We start from the raw sequence: 23979 nt of genomic DNA, 5'->3' as shown, positions 1-23979 counted from the left end.
ATTCTAACATTATCTTACTTCGATAATATTTTGCCTGCAATTGTTTGTAGAAAATTCAGCTTCAAAGCATGTATCTCTTCTGCGAACACAGCTACAACAAAGCTGTCTTCTATCTTATAGGTAGTGACAGATGTGGCTTTCGAAGTGACACCCAAGACCTAAATAAATAAATATACGTGGTTGTAACAAGTAATTAGCTTTTTATCTTTGAATCAAGCCAAATAGTGAATTATCTTTTAATCTTCACAAGAACTTCCCCCTCACCCAAACCTACAATATATTAAGATAAACCTATTTATATAAAACTAATACCCTAAACTAAAAATTATAAGTGTTCCCAAATTATATTGTTACCTTATTCACCTATTATTTTTAAATAATCTCTACAAAAGGTAATTACTTGGTTGCCTCAAAGAAAGTGATAGCAAGCATACCGGATTTAGGGTTGTAAATCCAGACCTCTCTGTTTTGCATGAATCCAAGGCCTTAATTTTGATCACCTTGTCCTGATGAGCCTGGTAGGTCACTTTACAATCTCCAGAGATATCTACCTAAAAAGAAAAGCAAAAATACAATGTTTGGCATTCTCACATGGACCATTTGAATTCCAGTGGGAAGTGGCTTGAAAATTGGGGTTCTAATATGTCATGGGGGACTGCCTTTCTGCCCAGGCTGACAAGCTAGGAAGGCAGAAGAATTCAATGTTTCCTGCAGCATGTGGATTCTTTTCCATTCCTTTTGTTTGAGTCTTATGAGTGCCTTCATATTGCCCCAGGAATAATAAAGGATTTCCTACTTCTCTCTAATGTCTAATAGGAATTGGACAAATGGCCTGGTCATAATCAAAACCTCTCGTAAATGGGTAATTATGTGGCAAGGGGAATTGACTTTTAATGCTGTATGTAGGCTGTGTGTGCGTGTGTGCGTGCGTGCGTGCACATGCTTTGATGAGTATGATTCAAAATCCTTAAAAACCTGTGGGATTAATTCAACTCATTATAAGTCACATCAACAATTTGAATGTAGGCAAATGTATCTCAATACAGACTCAGTTTAGTGTCTCTGAGTCTTCCCTCTGGCCTCTACAAGCACCAGCCCCAGTCTTCATTCTAGAAAGCTAACCAGCATTCCCTTGGCCCAGCCTTGCCATCAGATTTTCTCACCCACTGATGGACTGGCTGAATTCAGACAAGAAAAGTTGGACTCAGCTTTGCTTTTGACTCCAGGTATGGTACTGAAGGAGTCACTAAACTTCCCTAGTTCAACCTCGGTTTCTTCGTCTATAAAATGAAGAGGGTTTGTATAGACCAGTGGTTCCTCAAACTGACAGTGCATCTACATTAGCTGAGAAACTGTTAAAATACAGATGCTAATCTACTTAATCAGAATCTCTGCAGTGAATCCAGGGAATCTATATTTTTAATAAGCTCCCCGTGGGATAGTGATGCACAGGGATGCCACTGGAATATTCTCCAAGGTTTTTTGCATCTCTATCATTCAGTCATTCTATAGGTCTCCTTAGTATGACTGATTCTAATTCCTTCTACCTTGTATTCAAATACAAATTGGGGTAAACGGCAATTCGTTTCGTATGTAAATGAGATAACCACCCAAGTCACCTTTTCTAAACATTACCACAGCAGTAACATTTTTTACTGAATTTCTGCAGATAGAAACCCATATAAACAATTTTGGTAACTTTATTGACAAATACGTTTCTGGATCCTTAATAATATTAGTTAAGTACCTCATTGGTAGTTCCAGAGCTTAACTGCATCTGAAATAGACTAGCCAGGCCTCTCTTGAGATTTTCTATGGCTACTGGTTCATTTTGATATGAGTAGAACTCTTTGACCTAGGCAAAAAAAAAAAAAAAGGACAAACATAAATAGAGCAAAAATGCATCATTTACCAGATTTGGTTAAATAAATAGCAGGGAAGGTTAGATTCTCACCCCCTATCAATTCTGGGAGAAAGAGATCTGTTAGTCCAAAGCTGGGACTTCTTTTTTTGTGAAAAGAAGTTATTTACATTTCTAAGAAGCTAGACCGTCCAAATACGACATTTCAGGAGACTGTTAATGAAGGCTCTGAATATGATGAGCATAACATAGGGAAGGAAAGAGAGCGCCGATACGGGGTGGGATTTCTGTGAAAACAAGAAGGATTGCCCAAGGAAGAGAAATCAGGAACATTCTCTTCAAACATGTCAATGCATTCTCTACCTGTGATTCTGCTTGAAACAAAAACTAACCAAGGTTTAAAATAACATCAAAGAAATAGATTCTTGGAAGAGAATGGCAGTCTCCATGCTTGAGACCCCTGAGGCAGCATAGCCTCTAAGGGCTATGATAAGGGCCCACACGTGGCCAAAATGCCCACGGACAAAATTCCACAGGATTGATGTTCTGCCCTCCACAGCATTTATGTTGGCCTTGGGTATAAGGAGACATACAAGGTTGGAAGACTTGAGGTTTAGGGTGCTAATCTTGTATGGCCTGCCCCACGCGCTGCTTTGAGTTTCTCTTTAGAAGGTGGGAAAAGGAGGTTGGAATGAGGAAGGTGACTGTGATTTGGCTGCACTAGTAAATAAATGGCTTATCTTAGCTTTGTTTCATCCTCGAGATTTATAGGCACAGAGGTAATAACGATGTCTCATACCATTTTGAACATTTAGCTCATGTTTAGGAAACAAGGATAAAAATACAAAGAATTTTCTGGAAAGCAGGCTGTCATTTTTTACTCTGTATTGACTCCAAACATGTCACATGATTTAGAAATGGAGAGGTTGGATATAGCTTCCCTGTAAAAATTCCCAAGGTCTATGATAATTATAGCTGGCATTTCTACCAGAAATATCCTGAATGCCTTCTTATTTCTCTTTAAAACCAACCATGACTTCTCAAGTAAAACTGAAAGCTCAGCCATTATGCAATAAATTCAATTAATACCAATCTGAACAACTTAGTGTACATGAAAACTCCCTCATCCCTTAGAAGAAGAAAATACTTTACCTGAATTATCCTAACAAGTGCCTCAAGTTTTCTATTTTTATTTTCTACATATACTCTGCCTAGTGATAGATTTATTAGGTACTTTATCTGGCAATTAATTTTAGTCATTACAGTGGATGAACCTATAAATGTTGGAATTGTGTTTGTCCAGCTTAAAAAGGAACTGGAATAGTGATCTCAGTGTCTGAAAATCCATGGGATCATATTCTCAAACAAATCACTGGCAATTTCTCAGAACCAAGGCTGAGTTTCTGATGTTCTATTTTGTAAACTAGGTCTTCTTTCCTTTTAGGAATTATAGTGTAACTTTCTTTTCAAATATTTGGGAGTATGGAATCTGCAAATATCAGGACTAATAGAGCTTTATAACTGGATCGCTTGAGCCCATACACAGTCAGAAGGGCTTACTGGTAGCAATACACACATGCCTAAGGCCTGTGACTTTTTTGGTCTGAGCCTTAAATACTTCAGAAAGTGAGAGGAGCCATTAAGTGGGAAAAATGCTTGTACTATCATCAGTATCCTCACTTTGCTTCCAAGCTACAAAATATGCCTGAACTATTTATAAAGTTTTACCTAAAATTTCAGGAAACCCAGGTCTCAGATTTAATCTTTAGACTATGCATAAGGTTAAATGCTCTCGTGTTACTCCTACTTCTTTTGATCTTGACTGCTAGATACCTAAGAAAATGGTATGCTGATTTTTTTCCTGGAAGGCTGAGCAACGTAAACTGTGAGACAGAAAAAATTTTTTTCATTCCTTCTATTAGCTTTTATTGTTTCCCTAGAACTAGAAAAGTGGACAAGTCTCTTTTTCCTTTGTCTGCCTGCTACATTTGGGGCCTAAATTCTCTTCCTTTAGTCCAGAGCAATGAGATCCAAAGTGAAGACAGCACTGGTATCCATATTAGCTAAATGTCAAAACTGTTAGAATCGAGTAGGGTTTTGATAATTAAGAAAATAATAAATAAAAAATCAGAACTTGGAAGTTTAATCCACATGGCTGACACAACCATAATCTTAAATTCATTATTTCACAACAGGAACTAAGTAAGTTTTATTATATTCAGGCCATAAAGCTGATTACTTCATTCAGTTCTGAAATGAGCTCTGAACATCCAAGAGCACAGGACTCTTATCTAAATTCACAGTCCCCAAAACTTCCAGAGACCGGCAGCATAGTAGACTAGTCACAAACTAAGACTTTAACCCAAGGAAACTAAACATGGTGGGGGGCGAGGGTTGTGGGGAAGGAGACTCAGTGCCTCTTCTGGGATAATTTTGAGGGCCAATCTCCCCTTGGAATCAGTAGGGATTATACATATTTCTTTTCCTTAGGAAAAAATTACTTCTATACATTCCCTTAATTTACACATTCGTTAAGAATAAGAGAAAGCAAATTTTCATTAACTGGTCAAAGAGCAAAAATAAACAAAAAGGATCTCAGCAAACAGAGATTAGTCGTTTTATCTGGTCTACTTAGCTGAAGCTATGTCTCCTTCATATGTATCTAAGACAGAGCATAGCTAAGAAATGATACATTGGAAAACAGACAAGTGAAGAAATATATAAAGAATTAGAAGGTTTTCAAGGTGCCACATTTCTTTGGGAGGTTTCGTGTGTGTACAGGAGCCACACTGCCAGATTCGGAGAGCAAATCAATGTCTAGGAACAACACAAAATAAGGGACAGACTTGGCAGCCACATGATTAATGTAATCAATACTGAGCAAAAAGCAGAAATAGAAGTCTGGTAATATTCTAGTTAATTGGATTAGCATCCAGTACTGTAACTTGAGGCATCTTTTGCATGTCAGTCTTAACCAGAAAACTGTCATATTTCCAACTTCATCTATGATTTGTAGATAAAACTAGAGTCATACCCAAACATTTAAGTAGGGGAGATAAGTAGGCATGGAAAAAAATATGTGCTATAAATATGCATCTAAGTATTTCCATGAGATATCTTTTACAATGTAAATGTGGGAGCTTAAAACAGGGGGCTCTGGGAGGACAAAAATACATGCTGATGAGTATCCTTGAAATCACAGAAATTTCTTAAATTGAGCCTGGGATAGAAAATACTCTTTGAGAAAACAGCAGTACAGTCTTCCCTTTCACAAGTTCTCTCATAGTAAAATGAAGTGATAGTTTAAATAATGATCTTTCTGACAGCGATGTGGCTAAAAAGTCCAAGTGGCTTCTTAGTCTCCAGGGTCATGTTTTTTCCAACAAGTACTTTATTGTGTAATTGAAAGATACCACAATGTACTTTGACCTGTAGCTACAGTAAATCATCACAAGTAATAGCTCCTGTAGAAATGGCACGTTGGAGTCACTGAAATAATGATGTGGCAGCTCCATCCCAGCCTTTGAACAGGGAGGGCACTGAGTCCTTTTGTATGTGTAACGAAAGACTTTGTACTCAACCGCTACCCAAGGGGCTATAAAATGATTGGTTTGTCGTTAAGATTATAAATGCAATTAATATTTTAGAAATCAAGCATCTTGCCACATTGGAAGGCCAGAGATGAAAATAACAGTAATTCATGTTGTTAATAAAGTTGTGCCATATGAAAATCAAGTCAGTTATAGATACAGTGAAGAATAAAAAGAAGACTACAAGGCAACCGGAGAGACTTTTTTTTTTTCCCCCAAATACATTCCAGCTCGAAAACACAGTAAAATATAGAGGTTTCCGGCACAGACCCTCTGTTTTAAATACCAGCTCCACCACTTGCCAGTTGTGTGACCTTAGGCAAGTCTCTTTACTTCTCTTAACTTTGGTTTCCTCATCTATTACAAGAGGACGAAAAAGCAGCACCTGCTTCCTAGGGCTGTCATGAGGAAAAAGAGAGAATTCATGTAATGCCTTCAGTCAGTGCAGGCATTAAGCACTAAGTATGTTTTAGCTATTATTAAGCAAACAATAGGCACAGACTTCCTCACAGTCTGACTCATTTTAGCCCCATATAACCTTATTTGTTCATTCCTTTAATTTACAAACATTTATTGAGTTCCCACTATGAACAAGGTGCTGAATATACAAGATAAAGACACAACTGCCACCCAAGAGAAGCTTACTCTGAATGTGGATGGCAGACAAGTAAAGAGAGAATTGCAACACGCTGTGATAAATGCTTGGATAGAAATAAGCTCAGGGGAGTATGGGGTTTGGGAAAGGCTTTCAGAACACCAAGTTGGTCAGTGCAAGGCTTGGTTCTGGATGCTTTGGGGAGGAAGGGAGCAAAAGGGCTGGAATGTAAAGAGGAACAGCAATTTTCTCCACCAAAACCCATAATCTAGCAATGAACACAAATGACCAAAAGGAAAGTAATGAGGGGCATGAGTGAGCTATAAAGTGCTAAGAGGGTTCTGAAGAGGGATGGTTATTTCCAGCTGGCTAGAAGGATGTGAACTTTATAAAAGAAAGGGCCTGCAAGCAAAGCCTGAAGCATGGTAAGTATTCTAACAAGTGCAGAAGGAAGAGAAGGATTCTTGAAATGGTGATTCATGTTTGGTTATAGGAGAGTGATGATATAATAATCCTTCTTGTGAGTCCCTTTTTAGTACTTTATTAAAAATGAGCATCATGAATAGCAAAATATTTCATGTCTGAAATATATATTTTAAAGTATTTGTTTTCACTTTTAGTTTGAATCTAGAAATTTTGGATCTAAAGAAATTTTAGAGATTTGTAGTTTTAACTATAATGATCCCTTTCTGTTTTTCTACTTTAGTTCCTAAAAGTAAGCTTTCATCTTATACTAATATGTTTTTATACATGTCAGTATAACATCTATACTTTTCATAAACCCACATATGTAATGCTTGATAATTCACAGATCAAAATTGCTTTTCAATTCCAAACATACTAAGACCATTTTAATAGACTAGACTCAAACCGTAAGAGATGCACAGTTACAGAATTTTCAAAGCAAACTTCCAATGTATATTATAGTGTTCATTCATTACTTTAACATATAAAATGCTTTTCAGTTGTAGCTATAAAATAATCTAAATGCTTTTCTAAAGAATCAACTCTATCTTAGAAATGCCATACCCCTTCAAAAGCTTCAATTTTGTACTTAATCCAGTTATTGATTTCTTATGACAAGTTAATATCACTTATCTAAGTTAGATCATTTCATTCTCATAATTTGTCTACTTTCCTGAATTTATCCAATCATCTCTGATGACCTATTGTGTTACAATATCTTTTGAATTCTTCCTAATTTAATAAGGAATGTACCTTTTAATTATAAAATATAAGTGAATCCAATGCCTTGATTTACTTCTGAAACATTTAATTTGCAACTTCTGTTTATTAGTTCTTGAAAAATTCCATTTTCCATAAAAGTAGCAACACCATGATCACCTAAAATAATATCTACTGAAGGAGAGAAAAATATGAAGTTGGAAAAAACAATGTGGAACTCCAAAAATCACTTTTACCTTTCCATGAACTAGGTGAAGGAGCACAGGTCTTTGCAGAGCTTCCAAGTTTTCCTTTCTTATGATTTGGGATGGCTTTTTTCCTTTGAAAATGCTCTTCTCTCCTCTCTGTTGATTCACATTTTCGACATTTACATCTTTTATCTGGAATCATGGAAAGAAACCTATTAGAAAAACTTCCTATGTCTGTTTCCATCAGAGTCTCCTAGAAAGTAAAATGGTAAAGCAATAAACGAGGTTGGTCATAATTTCTTCTGTCATTCTCAATTCATGATTCGTAGGACCTAACTATCAACTTTAAAAGAATGGAGAAGGTATTAAAAATTAGATTTTTGAATTAGGTAAAAATACTGACATCAAGGAAATCTGTGACTTCAACTCTACTCAATACTCTGTAATGGCCTATATGGGAAAAATTTTTTTTAAAAAGAGTAGATATATGTATATGTATAACTGATTCACTTTGCTGTACACCTGAAACTAATACAACATTTTAAATCAACTATACTCCAATAAAAATTTTTAAAAATTAAAAAAAAAAAGAAATCTTTGACTTCAGGTCTACAATAATTGTGGCTAGAAGATAGCTCTTTTATGTCATTGTCACTCTCCATTTGTTTTGAACTGCTGCTGTCTGCCTGCTCTCTTCACTTTCTGTACAATTTTTTTGAAAGGAATCCTGCCCACTGTACTTTATTTGTACATACAAAATTAAAATGAACAGTCTGATTACTGAACAAAGAGGTACAGAATGTTTTCTGCAAAATACTGTTCTATTGAGAAATGGCTTAGTGAGGTGGATGATAAAATTTTGATCCGACTTGGAAAACACACACAGCTATTAGAGACAACCAAAGAAGCAAAGATCACTTGATAAACGTATTGCAGTGACACCTCATTATAAAGTATATCAGTAACTACTTATCAGTGACAATGAAGCAAATCTTGGTCCTGTGTACCTGTTTCACACTGACATGTAGAAGGAGAACTTACTATACTGGAGAAACTATTGCCTTTAGGTCCTTGAAAAGCAAGTGTGGGCTCACCATATATTGAAACTGGAACAGGCCCCAGAGGCCATATAATTTGAACCTCTTTGTCAACACATAAATCTAAAGCATCATAACGGACCAAACACTGCCATTCAGGGGAGCACCTCGTTCTGTCCTCAAGAAGAATGCAGAATAGGTTTACTCCCTCATTGGTAATTTTACCTGTTGGATCAAGGAACTCAGAAAAATTGGAAGGTCACAATTTATCTCCTCCTTCAGTTAGAGTGGTCTCGATTGCTTTACACATAACATGGATTCTAGACTCCTTAGTTTCAGAACACTTCAAATGGATTCTAGTTTAATGTGCTTATTAATATGACATATAGAACTGGACATCATACTTCAGTTACTCACCCGTATACACCTTCGTCTGCCTGCATCAACAATTTGGAAAGATCAGATCACTTTTGGTTAGCAAAAACTTCAAAATTGTACCTCTACTTATTTTAGTGATGGATAACAAATTCAATGACTATATGACCAAGAGTACAAACAAGTGCTGTTGAATGGTACACTTCTCAAAGACTGCTGACATCTAATCTTTGCATCTCTCTGGTAGAAAATGCCCACCATAATCTGGATCAGTTGGTCGTCATCACCATCAGGACTCCTCCACAGTAAGACAACATCCACGTTGGATGAAATTCGGTAGCCCACGCTGTCTTGGAGGTTTCCTTTGCCCCGATCAAGAAAAACTTCAGTGGAGTATGTGAGTTTGTATAGTCGGTCATTATTTAATGAGAGACCAGTTGTGTGACCTGCATAAAGATAGTGACACAAGTCAAGTCTTAGTTGTAAGGCACCCATCAGGCCAGGGACTGTGCCATCTATCACAGTGGTACACAGTGGGAGCTTATGTTTGCTAATGGAAGTAAATTTTTGCTAAGTGAAACATGGTTCTACTTCTCCATCTGCTGAAATTATTGGCTTGAACAACAACAAAAACCACAACTAACAAAGAAATAAGCTTCCATTTCAGAAAACCTTAGTTTGTATTCTTAATCAGTAATCAGATTATCTAAATATTGCCCTGGTTGAACTAAATTTTTTAAAGAAATACCATTGTATTGCTTTAAATTATATGAATATGATTTCTTCCCTGCCCCCCACCCCAGCTTTACTGAGGTATAATGAATATGATTTCAAGTAGAGATTCAGCCAGAGATTGCTTTATAATTTAATAAAAAACATTTGTTATTAACATACCATTTAAATACAACAGATCAAAGCCAAAGTAATTTTAGTAGTTAGAAAGCAGTCCCTTACACTGGATATTTTGAGTATTTAAAGAATAACCCTCTAACGTAATTTATCCTATTAATTTAATTAGTAAACTTTTAGTATGAATATACATTTCAAGGCTACACATATGTAAATTTAAATTAGCTATTCCTGAATGAAACAATGTTTTCCTACATAAAATCCTAGCACAGTCTTTAACCTGGCAGGGACAATTTAATGTCAAATAATATACAAGTCAGTATTATGACCAAAAAAAATTGATATATGGAGGAGTTCACATACTCTCCAAGTCAGTTTATCTTAACCCAAAGAAATGTAAAAGAGTAGGATCAAGTCTTTCCCAGAGATGACTTGCAGTTTATGGTCATACAAAGTCTTTGTATGTTTTCTATCCATAGCTCTCAGGAGATAGTAAAAAAACGATTTCAGTATACATTTTTCCTCAGTGCTAACAGGGTAGCATTGCCTAGTTAACTATAATAGGGAACCATAACTTTTTTTCCCTCAGGACTTATGCACGTGGGAGAGGGACAGGAAAGGAGGTTGAGATGACTAGGACAGAAGTGAGGCAGCTGAGAAAGGAAGTGAAATTACTTGGAAAGCCAGAAATTAGAAAACCTCTGAAAAGTCTTTACTATTTACTGTCTCTATCATCTACTATGGCGCTTACTGTCCAGAGGAAAAAAAAGTCAAATACATTGTCTCTAATAAACTGTTCTAAGTGTTTTATACACATTAACTTATTTAATCTTCACAAAAACCTAATGGGGTAGGTACTATTATTAGCCTGATTTTATAGATGAAGAAATCGAGGGACACAGAGATTATACAATTTACCCAGATCACCCAGGAAATCAGTGGCGGAGCCTCTAACACCCTGTCTGGATCTAGAGACCATGCTCTTACCTACACTATACACATATAAACCTTTAGGTTGAACTCTTCCATTCCTGGGGAGTGAGCTAGGAATTCATTCATTCATTCTTTCATTCACCAAGGATGTACTGAGCACCTACTGGGTAGTAGGCACTTTTCTAGGCTCTGGGGCTATACCAGTTAACAAGCAGACAAAATTTCTACCTTTGTGGAGTTTACCTTTAAATGAGGAAGGGATGGGAGATTAAAAAAGCAAGTACATAAACAAATTATAAAGTATGTTAGAAGTGCTAATGAAGACAAATGAAACAGGAAAGGGAACTGGGAAGCTAAGGGAAAGAGCTTTGTGAGAAGGTAATATTCCGGGCAAATACTCTAGGCTAGCCACATGGATATCTGTGGAAAGAGCATCCCCCTACCCTCTTTCCCCGCATTCCTACCCACCCCCCGCCCCTCCACAGAGGGAGTAACAAGTTCAAAGGCCCTGAGGAGAGTTCGTGCAGGTGTAATGGAGAAACAGCAAGGAGGCCAAAGAGGCTGGGATTGGCTAAGTGAAAGACATAGCAGAAGGAGATGAGGTCAAATAGGTACCCATGGGTGGCTGGGAGACTTGGGGGGACATTTGCATAGATTTAGAATTTGATTGAGTGAGATGGGGAGCCACTGGAGAGTTTCGCGCGGTGAAGTTATACATGATCTGACAAACCTTCAAAGAAAGGGAATAAGGAGTTTAATAGGAATCAAGAAAAGCCAGGAGAAGGAAGTGTAGGAAGGGTCTCCAAGTGTGTACACAAAAGCAGGCTGTGTCCAAACACCAAGTCAGGCAGAACCTCAGGTATGACATACAGAAGGCAGACAAAGTCAGGAGAAACCTTGCAGGAGATGAAGTCTGGGACTCCCTCTAGCCTCCCCGATCTCCACCTCTTCTGCATTTTAACTAGGGACACTGCTGCAGGGTCAAACACTGGCTTTCCGACCAGGAAGATATTTTTGTCAAAGAGGCCTTCTTTTTATGACACCTATCAAATTCCACGTAGGGCAAAAAGGAAATACATGTTGTCTTATCTAATCCTCACAGTAAGTCTGAAAGGTAAGCAGTATATGGCAGCTGAAAAAAGCTGACTCCACGTTTAATCCAACATAGCAGATATAATGCAGAATTTGATGTTGGAATATGCTAAAATTCAAGTTTTGTGGACTACCTGAAGGTATCTTCTGATTAAAATAGCTATGAAAAGTTTGCAGTTAAGTAGCCTCTCTTTAATTCCAAAGCTTTCCAAACTATCATGTTGTTCTTTTTTTTTTTTTTTCTTTTTTCTTTTACTTGACTGGTCAGAAGAATGTGAAAAGCGACAATATATATCAGTTCCTGACTATGATTTGGAAGTGATAAAGCACAGGAAAGACTGGGTTTTGTTCTCCTAGAACTTTTTCTTACCTCTTTCAACAGGAGATAAAGCCTAAAATGGTTTAAATAAGTGCTGACGGTGCTGAAGTGTTGTCCCTTTTATCCTTTCCTCTTTGATAATTATTGATATTTCTGTTTCTGTTATTCAGACACCCGGCAATACTGGGCAGTGGGGGCATGTCCCATTTATATTGGTGACTGAATTTCTGTCTTAGGGTGTTGCTCTGTAGAGTATGCAGAATGGCAACTGGAACTGATGGTAGATTAAATGAGAAATCAATTTTAGCCCCAAAAGGAGTCAGTACCTCTTCAAGGTGCCCCTTCAAGTGAAATTTTTAGTCATGTAAAAGGAACAAAACTCCTAATTTTGAACTTTTTAAGAAATATCTTCAAATATTCTTTAATTAAACTTAGATCAATATAATAGTTCATTGACTTAAGCAAAAAGACAAAATAGAGATAAGTTAATAAAGGTGAGGCTTGAAGAGACCTGCGTTGGTGATAAGGAAGATAGGTAATGGGATTTACGAATCCAACAGAAGACTAGAAGGCCGGAAATAAACGAGTAGGATGAAGGATAAGGGAGAAAATATGGAAGATGATTATTGTGAATGAACTGAAAAGCATGGTAGGGCCAGAGACTGAGAGAAAGACTGGGAGTGAAGGAGCAGTTCAGGTTTAGAGGTAACAAGATTAAATAGAAAGTGTATGGGCAGGTTATCAAAAGGAAAATCACTATAAAGAAAACCCAAAGAAGGCACTGAGAATGGACCCACCATTACAAAATGTGATTCAGAAAAAGTAGGGGAAACCTGAGTCTTCCAAACATTCAGTCAGCATATCAGCATATCTTTTCTAAATAGACCCTTTTCCATTCTAATTCTAAACCCCTCCTCCATCCTCTTAATGGTCCAACCTCTCTCAACATCCACCCAGATCTGGGGATTTGCTAAATAGTTGCATTGAGAATTAAATTTGAGATGAGTTTTGAAGTGATGCATAACATCTCAAAATTTATAATGGCCTGATTTTAAAGTAAACTCTTCACATGTAGTTCGCTTATTAAATGTCAATCATTGCAAAGGGCAAGGAATCTATAATTAAACCATGGTACTATAATACAAAAAGTTACTCCATCTGGGTAAGAGAGAGCTGTCAAGTCCTGTACTTTTTATTCATGGTATGTGGCATAAGCAGCTTATACCATGATGCTAATAACGCTTAAGCATTGGAGCCCTCACTTACCCAGGCTTCTTCCAAGATCTTGGAAGGGGACCCTAGCGTTGTGTACACATGCCATATCTTTTTTTCAGTAACATTTGCAAAAGTAGGATATTTTTGTAAAAAAGTAGGTATTTTTTTCTCAAAGATGGAGCCTAAATTGCATAAGCTTCAGGTTCTAAAATTCTGGATTTGCCACTGAACTTACACACAAAAAACTGTAGCTATCTGTTATGTTCTAAGTCATATTTCCCTGTATGTCATTGCTCTGTGTGTGTGTGTTTAAATCTTTATAAGTGCATGTATTTGAAAACATCAAGTTATCCAATGTTCTCATTTGTATTTGAAAACACCAAGTTATCCAATGTTCTCATTTGTAGGATGGGAGGAAAAAAGAGAAGCTCACAATAACTACCACACCTCAATTATTTTTCTCAAAATAATCATGGTATTGGTTTGATCTCATGGTGTATGAATCATTCATATTTCCAATATTCAACAGTTTATTTGACAGATAATAAAATGTAAGCTCTCTATATAGCAATTCTCTGTCAGATATGATTTACAAACCTTTACTTTTTTCTCATTAAAATTTCTTTTCATCCAAGTAAGGACTGTATCTTTAAATACTGAACATTTTAGAATCTGGTAAAAAAATATATACTATCTTTAGTTCAAGAACCTAAAGTGTGATTTGCTTAGGTGAAATAATTTAACCCCCCCCCCGCCCCTTTTATTGCTCCAATAGCAAAGATTGTCTCTTTTCCTCATGTGGAAATTTTCTGTGCAAAAAATCTTGAGACAAACTTTACCTTATGAAAAAAAGCCATAGTTATCCCAAAAGGCTTTTAAAAGTTTACAGGTGAATTACTTTTTATCACTTACTAAGAGCACACAGTTATTAAAATTGGACCCTATCATGCTAAGTTTTTTCTTAGGCCAACTGGCTTTGACAGTGAGTCCTCTTAAGAGAGTCTAAAAAGTGATGATTCTACAGGTGCAACATCTAGAAATTCAAGGCATGCATAAACTAGATGATTTAAAACAAGATTCCATATTCATACATTTCATACAGCTTTTTAAAATCATTACTCAAAATGTTTGCTCTGAAGGTTATCAATTCATGTGTTTTTTAATCAATTTTATCTTAAAATAGAAACTATAATGAGCAACGCTATTTTTCCAAAGATAAGTGTTACTTCTTAAATCTATGTCATGTAGTTTTATTTTCTGTAATTCACCAAGTCTGATAGTCCTATCACTTCTGAATGGTAATGGAATTAAATACAGCCTTTACCATTTCATTCATAATCCTTTGGCAAGTGAAATGCCTTTTTCATTGGGTCTAATTCTTCTTGATACCACATTGCTAGGCAACTAGAAGGAAATTTAAGAACTGGTTTTTTAAAATCTACTTTTACAATTCAAATGAAGGCGCTGCATTCATTGAGTGACCAACAGCAGCAGGTAACAATAGTTGGCGTCTTTTTTCTCCCTTTTAAAAATAAACCATGAATGAGAGAATGAAGCAAGAAGCATGCTAGTCTGAGGGACTGAAACTAAAAGGAACCTCTGTTTTCTTTATGTACGAATTTGAATTTGCTTTTCATTCCAACCCAGTCATGCCTTCACCAACATTCCAAAGTTACATGGTTTTGAAGACCGCTTAGTTAGGAATTCTTTCACTACACACACACGCACACACACACACACTTTTCTCCCTCAACGATTAAAATTAAAGTTTAGCAGAAAGCAACACAAACTTACCTTTAACAGAAGCTGAATATGATGAAATGAAGCAGAGAAAAAACACAGCAAGAAGAATCATATTGACTAGCTGCCCTCTAATGCATCCAGTTCCCAGTTAGGAGTCACTGAGAAGTGGACTCTTCCAGTGGCAGCGAGGGAGTGACCCTCCTCAGAACCTGCAACAATAATGGTTATCTTTGGGGGAAAGGTCAGATTCCAAACTCCGAAATCAGGACCTAAGTTCACAGAAGGGCTCACTATTAATGATTAAACTTAGGTGGGCTGTAGTTTTCAGTCTCTCACTCTTTTTATTTATTTTTTACTCAATAAGAAAAATCAAGAAAATTTTCACTTTTGAGAGCTAAACTAAACCAGTCTACCATCCTATAAATTTAGAAGTACTGAGGGGCATTCAAGGAAAACTGGTGGTGATACTTTTCTGCTCAGTACATAATTATCATCATGCCTATAACATTAAATGCCTGTCTTCACATTTACCACTTTATGTGGGACGATGGTGAGGATTTGCAAACTCAGATAAATTTGAATTTTATTGTCTTGTATGGTCATCTGAATATTTTTATACCATGTGTATGCTATTATTAAAAAATCACTCTGAATTTTAGAATTTAAATTTTAAAATTTTAACTTGTACCACCACCAATCACTTCAAAATAATGTTAGATAAAACATTCAGTTCTGAAACCTAGATGGTTCTCCTTATGTGTGAGTCAGCATTGTCTACCATTAACTTACTAGCAGGCAACTGAGTTTATCATAATAGACCTCTAGCTATATCTATGACAAGAAACATTTGTCTGAGTCCCCAGAATGGTGGGATGGAGTCCCCTGTGCTTTCTGAATCCCATTTCTAAGAAGAAACTCAGAGCGGGGATTCCAGCCCTTAACACTTTTGCTACAGAAAATTAATTACGACGCTTCTCTAGAGTTAAAGTGAATACCCTAGTATGGCTAAGGCCACACTAACTAAACCGACTCTGTCCTTGTAAACTTGTGCAAGATAAACCTGATATGAATAAAACCTACTAAAATGAGGTGGTTTGCGGGGGCACGTGGGGATGTTTTGGCAAGGGAAGGAATAAAGTGCTGGCGAGGGCTTTTTTGAATGAACTTGAAAATACTTATGGCCGTGTTTAAGCATAAAATGGGTTCCTAAATCTACCCTCATCTCTCTCCAAACCCTTTTCTAGAATCCTAACCTTAAGCTTAAATCTTCTAGACAACCCAGGTAAAAGACAGTCAACTTTATAGACAGGGCCACAAGATGAAATCTAAAATTTAAAAATCTCACAGTTAAGCATATTTCCTCTTGAAATATATTTTTGTATAAAGAACTGAAATGTGAAAATTGTTTGTCTTTATCATCTATTGAGATTAGAACTTCATTTCTTATCATGTTTTATATATAAATCATGGCTAAAATACCTATACAAAAATAAAATATTTGGTTACCTGGGGTAAATAGAAAAGGCTATTCTTAGAAAAATAACTGTTGAAGAAATATAAGTTTTTATGAATAGTAGGTATTATAAATACAAGATAATGTAAAAGTGCTTTATTGCTTTACATTTGAATAGATTTCTATGTATTCCCACAATTTCTGCATTACATACATAGTGACATGAAGCCACTATAGTTACTTAAACTTTACATACTTATTTATTTAAATTAAGGACTAGTTTGAATCTTATGAGAACTTTGTATTTCCATTTGAGGCTCACAGCTACATGTTTGTGGTTAGACCATGTGGTGCATGATACATGTCTATTTGGGCAAAGGACTGTTCGTTGTCAGGCATTTACCAGAATCCAACCAGTAAAAGGCATATCACTATTGCCTAACAAAATCTGTTTCATTGAGCATTTGCTTTTCACTAGAAAGCTCCTATGAGTCACTGTATTAAGTTGTCATTTCAACATAGGGTGTTCAAATATGGCTGCTTCTCTTGGTAATAAAAACCATCATCCTTTTATATTTTGCTTGTAACTTTTTACAAAGACATTTGAAAGACTTCTTAAGATTGTTTCACAGAGAAGAAATAAGAATGTCAAAGTCTTCATATTCAGTGAATTCTGGGTACCAAAGGAGAGGCATTCTCCTTGGTTGCTCTGTTAATCAAGCAGAGCAAACATTGTACAATATATGTGGGAGATACCTCCAAATCGCATCACAAGTAAATCAGCTATTTACATGGCATGTGAAGCAGGACAGAAGCACAGCACAATACAAAAATAAGAGCTGCCATCTATGGAACAATTACTATGTACAATACACTATGCTAAGCACTGAACATTTTGTAGTATATCCTAACAACAATCATTTCACATGTTAGCAAAATGATATTCAGATTTATTTAGTAAAATGATTTAGGGACCATAGAAAAACAAGCCTTGAGACCTAGATCCAATATTCTCCTTAAAAAATATTAGAGATAGGAGGTAGAAAAAATTGATTTCTTATGGATGACATAGAATTATTAATTGGGGCTCTCTTTTAGAAGGTTCATCACACTTTTGTATGGAGGCTAAAAGAGCACTTGATTGCTGTGGTTAGATGTTCCAGGCTGAACAGATTGTTCCAGGGGAAAAAATTGATCTGTGCTAGCCAGGTCAAAATCAAATAACAGATTTTAAAACAATGCTATTGCAATGAAATTCCGTTGGTAAGTACATGACACTGTGGAATATTTGCTATACTACTATTTTGCAGTAATATTAAGAGACTATGAAATAAAGACGGCTGACTGATTCCAAAGTACAGTAGTGTTTCTGTTGAGTATCAGAGGTTGTTAGGAGTTAACTCATTTCCTAGATTAGAAGATAAATGAACTTCACCCCACTGAAGGTTAGAAGGAAAGGTATTAACCTATTATATATAGTAAGTCAGAATGTATGATAGCTATAGACAAAAAAAAAAAAGTCTTTATAACATAAGAACACTTTACTCTGTTCCAGAAAGAAGCACATTAATGAAAAAAAAATTCTTAGAGGGACTCTTCAAGTTATCCCTAAGCGGTCATAATAAAGTCTAATAGTGTTTTCAATTCAATGAGGGAGTTAGCATTTTCAAGGAATCCTGAAAAAATATTTTTGGCAGGTTAAGAATACAGTCAGCCTTCTGTATCAGCAGATGCGGAACCAGGGGATACCCAGGAGGGGCAAACTGTAAGGGACTTGAGCATCCGCAGTTTGGTAACAGCGGGGGTCCTGGAACCAGTCTCACATGGATACTGAGAGAGGGCAGTATTTTTTTTTTTTTTTTTTTGCCTTTTGTCAGTTAATATTCTCTCAATTTATTTGTTTGTTTGGTTTTTTCTTAATTTTCATTGGAGTATAGTTGATTTACAATGTTGTGTTAGTTTCAGGTGTACAGCAAAGTGAATCAGTTACACATACACATATATCCACTCTTTTTTACATCCTTTTCCCATATAGGTCATTACAGAGTATTGCATAGAGTTCCCTGTGCTATGCAGTAGGTCTTTATTAGTTATCTACTTTATATATAATAATGTGTATATGTCAATCCCAATCTCCCAATTTATGGGACTGTATTCTTATGATGTGATGCTCTCTTTCATGCCAAGGCAAAAATTACAGAATACATATACTATTTTTTAAGGTATTGTTTAAGAATTCACTTTGAGAAAATACAAATGCACTAAGTGCCTTTCCTTAGAAAGAGTAAACAAGACTTAGGTTTGAAAAGTTTGGAATCTAAGACTCTCCAAAAAGGATAGTCATTTTCCATAATGGAGTTATTAACCAAACTTTACCTCCACCTCCCACCCCTCCACACACATGTATTTGACAACAACCAAAAAAATCCTTATGGGTCAATAATAGTCACCCTAAGAGGAGTCTAACTTTACACTAATTTTGGCAGCATAAAACCGAATTTCTAGCATTTAAAGGAGAAAATTGATGGCTTTCTTTCAATGAACTGTTGTAAAGAAAACAAACTTAAATTTTGATCAGAATCATTTTATTTACTAAGACATTCCAGAGGTTTCCCATATAGACTGCACCCAGTTGTCCTCATTATTAATATCTTACATTAGTGTGGTATATTTATTAATAATTCACATATTAACTAAAATCCTTACTTTATTTAGATTTCCTTAGTTTTAATCTAATGCTTTTTTTTTCCTGTTCCAAGATCCCACCCAGGTTACATTAAAATTAGTTGTCATGACAGTTTCTGTGATTTCCCTCATTAAAAAAAATTTTTTTTATTGGAGTATAGTTGATATACAATGTTGTCTTAATTTCAGGTGTACAGCAAAGTGAATCTGTTATACACATACATATATCCACTCTTTTTTAGATTCTATTCCCATATAGGCTATTACAGAGTACTGAGTAGAGTTCCCTGTGCTATACAGTAGGCCCTTATTGGTTATCTATTTTATATATAGTAGTGTGTATATGTCAATCCCAATCTTCCAGTTTATCCCTCCCTGCCCCTTACCCCCTGATAACCATAAGTTTGTTTTCTATATCTGCAACTCTATTCCTGTTTTGTAGATAAGTTCATTTGTACTCCTTTTTTTAAGATTCCACATATAAAGATTTTCCTCATTTTTGATGACATTGACAGCTTCGAAGTGTTCTGCAGGATCAGGTCAGGTGTTTTGCAGTATGCTCCTTTATTGGAGTTTGTGGAATGCTTTTCTCATGATTTGAGCGGGCTTGTAGGTTTGGAGGAAGACCCCAGAGGTCCCATTTTCATCACACTATATCAAAAGTACATACTATCAATGTGATTTATCATTGTTGATGTTGACCTTGATCACCTGGCTCACAAGTGTCGTCAGGTTTCTCCACTGTAAACTTACTGTTTTTTTTACCTTCTTTTCCATACTGTACTCTTTGGAAGAAAGTACTAGGAGCAGCCCGTACTTACGGAGTAGGGAATTATGTTGCTCCTCCTTGAAGGTGGAGCATCTATATAAATTATTTGGAATTTCTCTGCATGAGAGGTTTGTCTCTTCTCCCCCATTTATTTATCATTTATAGCTGTATAAGCACATGACTATTTATTTTATATTTGGGGTTATAATCTAATACTACTTTTAAATTTACAATTTTTCCAGCTTTAGCCATCGGGAGCTCTTTCAGTTGGCTCCTGTGTTCCTTTGACATACCCCATCCGTGTGTGTGTGTCTGTTTAAGCATTTCCTTCATTTCTGGCACTACAAGATGCTCCAGGCTCATCTTGTATGTTTTCACCCCAATCCTAGAATCAGCCCTTTCTCCAAGTGGCTCCTTTTACTGAAGAATGGTATTAGAAACCAAGATCTGAGCACAAAGTGTGCTTGTCCATACAATATTGAGTCTTTTAATCCATGAACACAGGTATCTTTTATTTATTTAGATCTTTATTTCCTTCATCAGAGTTTTGTAGTTTCACTCATATAGATACTGTACATATTTTGTTAGACTTATACCTTTCTTTTTGTTGCTAATGTTTTCTTGAATTTTAAGTTCCAATTGTTCGTTGCTAGTAGATAGGAAATCAATTGACTTTTGTATGTTAACCTTGTCACCTGTGACCTTGCTATAATCACTTATTAATTCCATGAGGGGTTTTTTGGTTGATTTTGGGGGGATGTTTTTCATAGACAATCATGTCACCTGAGAACAGTTTTACTTCTTCCTTTTATTTCCTTTTCTTCTTATTGCACTAGCTCACACTTCCAGTATGATGTTAAATATATATGTGTACTTTTTATATTTCATATTCTTTTCTGATTTGTTACTGCTATCCAAATCTTTTTTCCAGTCACTTTATTTCTGAGTTTTTCTGTTTTATGTTGTTCTATCTCCTAGCATTTAAAAAATTTCTCATTTTGAAATATTGGGTTAGAGTTTTCATCTTTTTTTCTGCTTCATATTCTCTTTTTTATTATAACAGCTTTAAATAGGATTCAATTACGATTCTTTTCATGGCATGTTTTTAGGCTAAATAAGTTATTCTATACATGTAAGAGACAGAAGTGGTTAGAATAGCTTTTCTAGCTTCCAGAGCTTCGTTTTCTGATGTTTTCATAAAATGACACCTACATATCCTGGTCATTTCTTAGCTCCGTCTCCTCTTCTTTTCTCCCACTTTTATCTGGACCTTTTTTCTTTGCCTCTGTTGTCCCTGTCCTGTTCAATTTGGATTCTACTCCCAGAAGTTTCTTCTTAGTGTTGGGCTTTTTTTCAGGTTCATTAGGTTTTGAGAGTTCTTGGACCCTCACACCCCACAAGCACTTCCAGACCTTCCTGTTCATACTTTTGTATTCACTCTGAAATTAGAGTCTGTCAGTTTTACTGCGAATCTCACATCGATCTCCCTTGCTTTTCAGTGAATACCTGTTGGCAGTTTGAAGTCCTCCCATTCTCATGGCCTTCAGCTGCTCTGTTGTCTTCCCACTATTTCCTCTTACACAGATGCTGATACTAAGTTGGTGGTTTGCTCCCACCTGTTCATAGTTTGAGCTTTATAAGGACTCTTTCTTGTTGTAGCCATGATTTGTTCTTGTAATTAGCGTCGTTTTGCTATCCTAGATGTTCTACCTGTTTTATGAGGAGATTCAGACTACACTGTCTCCATAGTCATCTTCCTAGAGTCTTCAATAACTTAAGAGGGGGGAATAAGGCATTTTTTAAAACATTTTAAAAAACTTTTTCTATATTTTTGAAGGCAATCCAAATGCAAGTTGAAATGATTATAGATGATAGGTTGATTTTAGATACCTTTCACATCATTTAAAAGAAATTAGGTTCTTTTTGGCTTTCTTAGCCTCAGATTAATTACCCACAAGTGTAACTCTATTTCCAGACCTCCCCAACCTGATGAAGAGTACTCTCAGACTTAATAAAACATCAGAACTCGGCTTAAAATAACTTGTGATGACTGCCCTATGTTTTCAGGCCAAGCATCTTAGAGGATCTCATATTTTATTTATTACCACATTTTTGTGTCCTAAAACTCTGTTTTTATCTGTACTACAATCTACAGTCTAATTTAACAAACTGGCTGCCAATTGTCTGATTGTGGTCCAAGACATGTTTTGTTTAGCCTGCTCCGTACTTAAAAACAAACAAAATAGTTGCCAACACTTAAAAATCAGATTTCACGTAAAAATCCAGATTTCTGGCTGCTGTTAAAAAAATTGAGATCTGATGTCATTAGGCTTACTACTTGGAACTTGTACCCTGATTAAACAGAGAATATGCTCTCAGGTTTGTGACACTGTTCTCCTAGATAGCTCCCCTCATTTACCCTCTAGTCCTAATTGATATGATAGGTTTGTAACCCATGGTCTAGCATCTCTGATCTCAACCTCTTGTGTTGGCTTAAAGTACTAAATATGTGCTGATAATTTCTAGATCTGTTTCTTCCTAGATGTTCTGCAGACTCCCCAGAACCCACATATTCAAAACCAAACTAATTTTTCCAAAACCTAATTTTCTTCCACTATTCTCCAAATGACCCAGTTAACAGAACTACATTCCTACAGTTGTCCAAATTAGAAAAACTCTTAGGGTTATTCTTTCCTCTTTCTTTCTCATCCTACCCACAGCTTATCAGTCATGTAACAAACTATGACATGTCTTTGCTTTCACTATTCCCAATATTTAATTTAATTTCCCAGTATATAAATTTTCCCTTCTTGATCTCTGGAAAACTCCTATTTACTTTCCAAGATAGAGCAAATTATTCAATTTCTGAAACTATGTCCCCCACCTCCAGGAACATTTAGTTGCTCCTTTCCATGTACAGGCATCTCAAGTACATTATATGTTGTATGATATGTAACACTGGCTCTCCCACTAGACTAGGGATTCCTCAAGAACAGAGATCATTATTTAGTTATCTTTGTATCAACAGTACTAAAACAAACAAAAAAAATGGAACTCAATGAATATGTCAAATTAAACACGAATTTTACAAATCAATGAAAATAAGATTATTTCATATTATGATTTTTACCTTCCTATATTTTCTGAATGCTTTCTATATCTTTGGTTAAATTGTCCATTTTTTGCTGGTGCTTGGTTTGGATTGATACTAGAATCATTTTAAATTTCGCACCCTATGATTATAAAGTTAAATGGCTATCTCAAAAGAAAACATTGACCCCACTGTTAAAATATGAGGGTTTTTAAAGTAACTTAAAATTTTTGTTTTAAATATCTAAGGATATCAGGTATTAACGCTGAAAAAAATATATAATTATTCATAAAACAGATCCCTGAGGGGCAACTGAACAGCTGTTGAAAGTTCTGGCACATCACTATGGCCAGCCTGAGTTTAATGACCTACATGTGAAGGGCTACATATCCAATTACTAATCCTCCCTCAGCTACTCGTTGGCCTGATATGGAGGCAGCTGAAAAAAGATGCCCTACTAACAGATCAGAAATGGATCCAGACTTCTCTGCCAATGCTTAGTTAAAAGACCTTTTGGACTGGAGATAATGAAGAAACAGACATGGCTTACAACCATGTTACAGCTGACATAGTTTTTCAAGTAAAATTTGATGGTTTAAAGCAAGAGTGACTTCCGTTTTGTAACTAAATTTAGGGAAACCTCAATTCTTTAAGAAAACTCAAATTCAGAATTTAATTTTCTGTTCACTGAAACCTTTAAACATGTTAAGATGTTTTCAAATATCAAGAATAATTTACTTCAGAGTTCTTTCCATACTGAGATGGCAGTCTTCTATTCATTGAGTCAAACAACATTCTTATCTTCAAATTCTGCAATAATCACCTTGTAGAAGTAGGAGCAGGGACTTTCCCGGTGGTCCACTGGCTAAGACTCTGCCCTTCCATTGCAGGGCCCGAGGGTTCGATCCCTTGTTGGGGAACTAGGCTCCCACATGCAGCAAGGCACAGCCAAAAAAATAAATAAATAAAACAAAACAAAACAAAACAAAGGAGGACCAA

At 35.9% G+C, this 23979-nt stretch overlaps 1 protein-coding gene across 2 annotated transcripts in view; it reads right to left on the bottom strand.

Moving 5' to 3' along the window:
- MTTP (microsomal triglyceride transfer protein) overlaps positions 1–23979 on the bottom strand; it is a 56403-nt gene that overhangs the window by 31522 nt on the left and 902 nt on the right. The window contains exons 1-7 of one of the 2 annotated variants that reach the window (XM_082390979.1): positions 23804–23901; positions 15034–15191; positions 9090–9277; positions 7468–7611; positions 1748–1855; positions 435–551; positions 19–158 (exon numbers count right to left, since the gene is read on the bottom strand). In XM_082390979.1, coding sequence (XP_082247105.1) covers positions 19–158; positions 435–551; positions 1748–1855; positions 7468–7611; positions 9090–9277; positions 15034–15094 — 758 coding nt within the window. In that variant the 5' untranslated portion in view covers positions 15095–15191; positions 23804–23901. Of the gene's footprint in view, positions 1–18; positions 159–434; positions 552–1747; positions 1856–7467; positions 7612–9089; positions 9278–15033; positions 15193–23803; positions 23902–23979 lie in introns of those variants that run through there. The other variant, XM_082390980.1, reaches the window with a different exon arrangement.

Source organism: Balaenoptera borealis (genome assembly GCF_965194805.1).
Source record: "Balaenoptera borealis genome assembly, chromosome: 4".
Classification (NCBI taxonomy): domain Eukaryota; kingdom Metazoa; phylum Chordata; class Mammalia; order Artiodactyla; family Balaenopteridae; genus Balaenoptera; species Balaenoptera borealis.
Note: the sequence above shows the minus strand (reverse complement) of the source record. Positions and strands in the feature narration are given on the sequence as shown.